The following is a 9,316-nucleotide window of genomic DNA, read 5'->3' as shown; positions in this document are numbered from 1 at the left end:
CTTTTTCAAGACCTTCCATGACCATGTTGACTACCTGAGGTGGGTACTCCGTCGCCTTCGAGAACATGGTGTAAAGCTACGCCAAAAATGTGAGCTGTTTAAAAGTCAGATCAGGTATTTAGGGTGCCTGGTGACTAATGAAGGTGTCCAAATAGACCATAAAGATCTTGAGGCAGTTCATCATTTGAAGGATAGAGAGCTAAAGAATGTGGCGACGCATCAAATGAAGGGCTGGGGGCAGTACTTTATCAACAACAGTCAATAACAACCAGTGCCCCTTTTGAACTCATCTCTGTTGACTATATCCATCTTGAACAGAGTAACGGTGGCTATGAGTACATTTTAGTCCTGGTAGATCAGCCTATCCGACCAAGAACAAGTCAGGCAGAACAGCAGCTGAAAAGATCTTCTATGACTTCATTCCACGCTTCAAGTACCCTCAAAAGCTCATGATCATGGCCCGGGAGTTCGAGAACAGCCTTTTCCAGAGACCCCAGCAGCTAGCAGGGAACACCCTATCCCAAACTACCCCCTATCACCCTTAGGGGAATGCCGTTGAGCGCCTGAACAGGACTGTTCTACAGATGCTCCGTACTCTGCAAGAGGAAAAAAAGGCTGAATGGAAGGATCACCTATCCCACATAGTCCACACGTACAACTGTACGAGACATGATAGTACAGGCTATTCACCGTTCTTTCTCCTGTATGGAAGAACCCCATGCTTGCCTGTTGATTTGCTCTCTGTCTTGAAACCTGACCAAGAGCCACAGTCCAGACAAGAGTATGCTCATAAATGGGCTTCTCGCATGCAGGAGGCATACAAAATCACTTTAGAGAACAGTGGAAAGAGCTCCGCTAAGGGGAAGAAATATTATGAGTAGTTTGTTTTTAGATTTTCAGAGACATCTCTTGAAGCAGGGTAGAGCGTAGTGGGTTGGAAAATTGCATATGTTAAAGTTTTTGTTTAAACAGACACCCCTTCTATTTTTTGCAATAATTCACACTCATAATAAACACTTCAGTCTTTACATCAAGTTAGTGAACACTATCACGCTAGTTGGTGGTGCTCTAGTGCTGCTGTGGATCCTTTCGGCAGACCGTAGCTACAAGCTCTGCTCATGCGCAGCTCAGAAATATAGCTGTGGCACGAGTAAGACGCTAAATTTCATCATCTCTCTATCAACCCACAGGTATTGCAAAACTCTTTTTCTATCTTAAGCTTAAATCGTATATAATGTGAATGCATCATAAATTGTTTGTAACGTTGTAACATGATTTGAGACGTGGGTCAAGTGTAGTTAGTTTTGTTTTGTAACTAATTGTTCAGACGAGACTGTAAAACTGGAGTTCATAACTACAAAGAACTAACTTTCGTGATCTCTCTATCAACCCTCAGTTTATATATTGGCTACACAGTGCTCCCTAGCTTGCGTAACCTTTGCTGCTGGTCCAGATTTCCTCTAGGTCTGGTGCTGGTAACATCTGTGTTAGCAAAGTTGTCGACTCTCTGTTATCATAACAAATGCTATACAGCTGTCCATCTGTGCGACAGTGGTTTTGGAAATGAGTGTACCAAATTGCAACAAATGCCAAATCTTACATAATGTTGCTTTAAGTAGGTTTGAGGCATGGGTTGGGAAAAGGGTTAGGCTCAATAAATGCATTGTGTCTATGACTAATAATAATAATAGACATTGGGGAAATATGCATATATGCTTTCTTTTTCTTTTTTGATTTATCCTATCTAGGGAGTTCAATGACTAGGACTATATAGTGAGCACTTTTGGTACTCGAGTCATTTTCTTTGCGCCATTAATTGCATCATTGCTGTCGTTATTCTTTCAGCACAATGCACATTCGGTCAGCACCATAAAATGAACTCACTGTATGGTGAGTGACTTCTGACATAGCCCAGGACTCCAATTAGTCGCTGCTCCTTCCCAAGAAATAACCCCCTGTAAAACTGCAATTTGTTAAGACAGTTCTGTGTACTGATTAAACAAATGAGATGTGTAATGTTTTAATTAGTGAGCTTTAGAGGGACTGGTAGGTGGATATTTTTAGACTTTTAGAGAGGGTCAGGCTACCTGATCCCTTCTCCAGTTATTTTTGTAAAAAAGAAATATATCCGTAACCCATTTTTATTCAATTATATATGTCCTTGTATCTAAAATCTGTGGTGGCTGGGGATCAGGAGCGGGTTGTCCAATGATCACAAGGTTTGGCGGTTTCATCCCCGCCTCCTCCTGTCCCAACCTGACTATGTGCTGAGGTGTCCTTGGGCAAGACACTGAACCCCAAATTGCTCCTGATAGCCAAGCCAGCACCCTGCATGGTAGCTCGTGCAGGGTGTGTGAGTGAAGGCGTGAATAAGCAGCAAAAACCTTGTATGGTGGATAAAACACTATAGACATGTATTAGATTTGGTTGACAATAATAAAAATAAAGAAAATTGTCAGTCTTATCCTTTAATGTACATTATGTATGTTATTGTGTCTTATTGTTGTGCTTTTTGCAAATAAAGCATATTTTGAGCTAGAACATATTTTTTAAAACAGTTTTTTAAACAGTTTTTATTGCAAAACAGCTCTTTTGGCTTTGTGGCTGTTCCTCCTCTTTGTTACAAATAGGTTTTTGAAAAGTGGCTTACCCTCTAAAGTGCTCCTTACCAATTCAGACACTACAAATGTATTTCAGAGGCGTCATATGACCCATGTTCCTGCAGGCAACTGTGTTAAGTAATTCCAGGCAAAGTGGAGGAGTGAAAATGAATGTCAGGGGCTGGGGTATTGCTGCTTCTGTCTGTATTCAGTCTTATGTCACTCCAACCTCATGTCAGCCCTTCAGCAACCCACACATCATTAAGTGGAGGAGGTTTTTAAGCTGATAGTGCTGCTTCCCCTGGTCATTCAGGTCATTATCACTACAGGGCTTGGCTGTCCACATGCCACTAGAGTTCCCCAAAATGTACACTACCGAACCCTGACATCGTCCGATCCATTAAATCAGTGGCACTCAGAACAGAGATTTATTTAACGCTTCACAGCTCATGTGGTCAACTCTGTGATATTCTAATGTGGAAAGGGAAAGGCCAACTGGGAGAAAAATTGGATTTCCAGCAAGAAGTCTATGATTTATTCTGCGTCTAGATTGCTGTTTCAGAGGTGGTGATGGAATAAATAAGTAATATACAAATCTTTGAAGCCCATTTTAAAATAAACTTGCTTTAGCAGACATTTTGGGTTCTTGCCTTATCAGTATTAAAACTGTAGGAACTTTGGATGTTTTCTCCAAAGGGCAAAATATCAAAATCTTGTGAAATCAAGTTTCTTGAGCAAATATAAAAAAAAGCAATTGTGCTGCAGATTACAAGAAACAACTTAGCTGATCTTTATATCCTCCATGCTATATGTCTTTTTTTTTGTCCCAAGCGTATTTAGCTTCATATAAACAAAGTGCTTATAGACGACAGGGACTCACACAAGAGCTGAAAATGCAGTGCAAGATTCACTGCACTCACATACCATCTTACAGGAAATGCTTTATTGATAACAGGATCTTGGGAACATTGATACTTTGTAATGCTCAGCTGATTTCTTACAATAAAGATGTAATTCAGTACAGATAATCATTCAGCTGACATGATGGCAGAGGGAACAAAGGGCACAGTAATTATTAATAAGCCTTCAACATTATCATCACCACAGTTCTGTATACTTTTTGCCCCCTTTTCCAAAGCAAGTACAGAAATAACTATTTTACCACAACTATGGATTACTAAAGTGATACCAGACTTTGGTGAAGGTCCACTGAAAGCTGTCTTCTATGCTTCATTCACACTGTAGGATGTCTGTCTGTTGTGATGAAGCTGGGTCATAAACACAGAAAGAGAAAGACAAAAAAGAGAAGCATCATAAAACATATTTGTTATGCAGATATCCTTCATTCATCTACCCCCACTCTATTTCATTTGGCCAAATTCCAATTTATTTGGGTTCAGTGTAACTCAGTTCCTGGTCTAAAACCTCTACTCCACTTGAGCATTCCCACAACAGTATAACAACTGTAATTGGCCTCCTGTGGCTTTAGAGCCCCTTGCCTGTTCTTCCATTAACACCACCACAGAGCTGCCTGGCTGCTGTCCATGGTGCTGATCTGTAAATGATGGCTTTGTGATGGAGGATGCCTCCGTGCTGCTCAACCCTCTGTCACTACTACTCTATACTTTCTTCTGTCTCATGCATAATTACTGGAATAAACAAACGCATGTTACAAAATCATCATGAAATGTCCTTTAGGAAGTTACAGGGTAAAGGTGGAGAATTTGTCTGTATTTGTCTGAAGGTGATTTACCAACAAATGCACCAACAACAAGGATGACTAGTATAGTTTTCACATTGGAACAAAACATTTATATTAATTTTGAATTATTTTCAAATAAAATAAAGAATTTAAATGAATTTGCAATCAGGGCTTGGATGCTACTACCGTCTCTGCACTATAATATATGTCCAAGAAAGAGCACAAACTTTGTCTGGCTTTGTTGTTTCCTCTTTATTATCTGCCTTAAAGGGGGGGAATCTGAGATCTTTGTGTTGCCTTGTTACTATTTCGCCAACGCAGCCCAATGGGGAATTGTCATACCTAAACTGCGTGTCTTTGGGTATTATATACTACATTTCTACTGTTCAATTATTTATGCTCCCACACCAGTGCAATGCGGCAAAACTTAACAGCAAGAAAGAAAGTTTGGGGTTACAACACACGCTTCCTCAAGGTTGTCTGTACTGGCTACCGGCTGGCATCAGTCATGTACCTCGGTGTTACGTCTGATTAGAAGTAGAAATGGGAAAGACAGAAGTAGAGAAAAAAACAGCCTTTCCCCTTATAGGATTAACACAAGTATCCCTAACTAAACATCAATCATATTTTTCTTGTTAACAAAAGGTAACGTCTGTCCTTTGTTACCTCTAATTAGCTTCAGATGAAGTTAGAGAAAACTCCCCAGCCCCGGATCATTAGTATTTGCAGAGTGCTCCGCCACTTTGCTCCCTGTGGTTTCACTAAATTCACACTTTACTCTCTGTAATGAACTCTTTTGCATCTCTACCTCATTAGGCCTGTGGAGAAAAAAAAATGTAACTGCTGAGGGGCCAGAGGGTGACATAGTTTCGCCTTTGATCACCTCCTACCGCTAAAAGCGTCTAATTGCTTCCTCGATGCGGAAACTTCTGCCCTTTAACAGCGGCAGAGGGCAAAAGACACACAGGGTTTACTTTTGTTGTCCATCTCATAACGGGATCAAAGACACAAACTGTCCATAAACGAGTTTTGAAAGCAGGGTCGGATATCCTCTCCAGATAAGCGGCTACAGAGGGGTCTGATTCTGTTTGGCCCTGCGCCCCACAAAAGCGCTCTTAACTTGTCACAATCCATCCTCAATATGTCCTGACACACTAGATGGGGCGTGAACGTTTCACAAAGGTGCAGATGAGGCGGCCAATACAGACTCATATTCAACTAAGTGGATTCAAACTTCACAGATAAACCTGGATACTTTGAGGATTGCAGTGGCTCTTCACTCTGGGAACAGAGACACATTATGCAGTGTGCTGATAAAGCGACAGTTTCCTCTTTCACTTGCTTTCTTTGTAAATGCATATCAGATCAGCTCACTTCGAGCCCAACACATCTGCACTAAAGTGTAAAAGAAACTTCACTGGCTGACTGGAAATCGTATTGACTGGAAACTTTCTCACTGGCTGTCGGCGCGCAGGCACAAAGAGCACACAGCCCGTATACAGCGAGGCTATGCCTATAGCGCTTTGATTTGCCATTGGACAACACTTTGAAACAGCATTACTACAGGTGGGTGGCGTTTCAGCTCGCTCGTTGCTGGAATAGCTTGAGCCCAGCCGCATGCAATTATCGGTGCACGAATGTCACCCTGCGAGGCTTTTAAGCTTGCAGTTTTCAAGCGCGGATATTCTCGTGGTTGTTGACTGTGTGAGTGCGTGCGTACGTGCACGTTTGTGTCTGTGTGTTTGAGAGAGAGAGAGAGAGAGAGAGAGAGAGAGAGAGAGAGAGAAGAGAGAGAGAGAGAGAGAGAGAGAGAGATCAAAGTTGATTGTTCAGTCGGCTTCAGGTGAATATTTTTGCATTGCAGACTATTGCTATATGGGACCATGAACTCATCAGCAGGTGCAGGAAACTACCGCAGGGGATCCGTCAAGGGAGAGAAGGTAATTTATATTTTAAGTCTCCCTCTTTCCACATCTTGCTCACATTCAGTCGGGTTTTCCCCCCAAACCATTAGGCTTAAAAATCCACCTTCCCCGACTGGCACAGCGTTGTTGGAGTACTTATGAAGGTGCGCGGAGACGGTTTTATTTCATTTGCTGTGGAACAAGAAGGCGATCAGAGTCGAGTTTCGTGTTGTTAAGATGTTGAGATGTTGCTGTCTTCTGGGTAATTTATCTTGATTTTAAACTTTGGGGTACTTTTGAGTGTACTTCCTGTGACTCACATGCAGAAATGTTAGTCAGTACTAATACTGAATATTTTAGTGCAGGATCACTTATATCAGGAACTTACCACTATTTCTTAATACCTCTGCTGGTACAAAGCAACGACTCCATAAAATGTCTCCTCACTGGTATTTTCCATTTGCTTTTAGAAGTTGAGCCTCAGTAGACCAAATCATTTGATACTTTATGTAAAGTTCATGGCCTGAATGGAGTGTCTGACTACAGCTTCTGCAGTCGAGCCAATAAGGCTGTCCTGATAAGAGTCTGGTTATCATCGTCTATTCCCTTACAGCTTGATGTTTTCCCCACTTTTTACTTTGTACATCTGCCAGATTATGTGTTACCTACTTGAATGAATCTCTCGTTTTCTATGTTTTCTCAAGGAAAACATCACAAATCAAACCATGGGGGGGAAAAAATGTCTTTTTTAATCAAGTAATACCCCCGCAATAGCACTCCCATAATGCCATTTCCGAGCAACACTCGCATAAAAGATCCAAAGTTAACTTGAATTACACAGGCAGACCCATCGATTGCGATTTCAATAAGGGACAAAAATATGTTGAATCAGTTTCCCTGCGTGTGTTATTCTGAGGAGCTGTGAAATATTTAAATTGTGACAAATCGGTCTGCCTGTAGGTGGCACATCATCCCAAACAATGTTTTCAGATCATGGACTGTATGAAGTGGGCTATTTATAAGTGTTTCTGTAAGCTGAATGAGACCTATAAGTGCCACATGTGGAGTTCACTTTTTAAAAGATATATTCTTTTTTGTTTTAGATTTAAGATTTCCCCCGCTTGTCACTAATGTACAATTTATTCCACATCCCCGAAAAGCCCTGAGAATAAACAGGATGTGGAAAGCTCAGTGTTCTGCTCCATCAATTCATCTTTTCACTTTTAGATCTCTGCTTGTTTTGTTTGATATTATAGTATATTATCTAGTTTTGTCAGATGTTGACGTGTGGCTGTTTTCTGTGGAGATTCACTTATTTGTCAGTACTACTGGATTGTAATAGGTTAGCCTTTGACTGGCTCTTGATATCATCCCATGCTGGAGTTAGTTTGCCCTCTGCTGGAGGCACAAAGTCAAGCTTCCTTGCCAAGCTTTTCCAATTTGTCGGCATCTTGACAGATTTTTCTCTTATTACTTAGGCTTTACAAGTCTCCAGTCAGTTTCTTTCAAACAAATTTCACCACTGTGTTGAGAAGCTGTACCTCTGTACATTCCACATTTCTGCTGACGCCACTAACAGCTTGATGCTATGAAAGCCCAAAAATCCTGAAGACTAAAGTTTCTGTGACCAAAGTTTGACTCTTTAAGGGCTCACGGGCACAGCCTATTAAATTCTACCATAATCTGTGGTCAATTTGCATAGAAAAGAAATCATTAAGTCTGGCTGTGGATATCCGAGCTGCCCTCCCTTTTCAGAGGATAGAGCGAATTTGGAGAAAATGCAGACATGTCTTCACTAAAACTCATTACGCCTGATTTGGTTATGATCCTGCCCTGAGAATGAGACAGCTCCGTCTTACTGAGACTTACCAGCTGAATCTACGTGGATACATTCATAATCACCATTTTATTTTTGTTCTTTTCTTCTGGCCCCTTTTCTCCTCTTGTCTTTTCTTTGACGAGTCTATTTAGTAATTGCAGCAATCATTGCCATTACACTTTGTTAGTAGTGTGTGACAGCTTGGAATAAAAGACTTTTAACAAGTCAATTTTATTTGTATAACCTAATCTTACAAATCATGACTTTGCCTCAAGGGTCTTTACAGTATATATAGCGTACAACACCCTCTATCCTTAGACCCTTAATTCAGATAAAAAAAAACCCCAAAAGACAAAAACCCTTTAATGGGACCCTTAAATGGAAGAGACCTCAGGAAGAGCAGCAGAGGAAGAATCCCTCTCCCCACATAGACCAACATAGTAAAATTACACTACTGACAATCAAAATTACAGTACTGACAATCAGGATGACAAAATTATAGACATATTGTAAACATATATGAAGAATATAGAACTGAGAGGACACTGAGCAACTTCAAGTGTTGCCAAACAGACCCCAGCCACACAACCTCCTCTCCACTACGGCGATCTGGAAGAGGACAGACTAACAAAAACACAAGAGCAAAACTCAAGCACTCCACTCACACAGGTAGGTGAAAAAGAAGCAGACACACACTGAGAGAGAGAGAGGGACAAAGGCAGCATGAACAGAAAAAGAGAGAAAAAAGGAGAGACTGAATCTCCTGGAGGACAAACATCCAGACACAAAACATCTGGACTGCAGCACTGACAGCCAGGGGAGAGAGAGAGGTCCCAGGACAGCCGATGGTCCAGCTCAGAGATGCCTGAGTGAAAAGAGAGTAGAAAGAGAAACTAGAGAGAGCAAGAGAGAGATAGAGAGAAACTTGCTGCTTTTCACAAACAAATGTTAAAACCACAGGCTATCAGTCAGTGCAGTTATGGTGTTTCAAGCTTTTCTTATTAGTTTTAATTAGTTTTTGTAAGTTATAATAAGAAAGCAGATGTACCTTTTGTTGGGAGATGGACTATGCTTAAATGTAATTATTCTAGGTTAGTGGCTGTTACCAGAACTTAATATACTTTGCACTAAAATGTTCAAAGTATATTAATGTTCTAATATGTTCAACATGCAAAACATTACTACAATTTAATGTTGAAGGCCCATTACAGTGTTGCTGACTGTGACCACAATTATACTGCATTAAGCTTTTTTTTTAAAAAGCTGCTGCTGCTGCTGTGTAGTGTTTTTG

At 40.9% G+C, this 9,316-nt stretch overlaps 1 protein-coding gene across 1 annotated transcript in view; it reads left to right on the top strand.

Moving 5' to 3' along the window:
* Nucleotides 1-6,159: 6,159 nt before the first annotated feature.
* LOC127372893 (dipeptidyl aminopeptidase-like protein 6) overlaps nucleotides 6,160-9,316 on the top strand; it is a 73,291-nt gene continuing 70,134 nt past the window's right edge. Inside the window, exon 1 of the mRNA XM_051417016.1 lies at nucleotides 6,160-6,242. Within this exon, the coding sequence (XP_051272976.1) occupies nucleotides 6,186-6,242 (57 nt within the window). The 5' untranslated portion in view covers nucleotides 6,160-6,185. The remainder of the gene's footprint in view (nucleotides 6,243-9,316) is intronic.

This window comes from Dicentrarchus labrax, unplaced genomic scaffold (genome assembly GCF_905237075.1).
Source record: "Dicentrarchus labrax unplaced genomic scaffold, dlabrax2021, whole genome shotgun sequence".
NCBI lineage: Eukaryota > Metazoa > Chordata > Actinopteri > Moronidae > Dicentrarchus > Dicentrarchus labrax.
The sequence above is the reverse complement of the archived record's forward strand: the minus strand, read 5'-3'. Positions and strand labels throughout refer to the sequence as shown.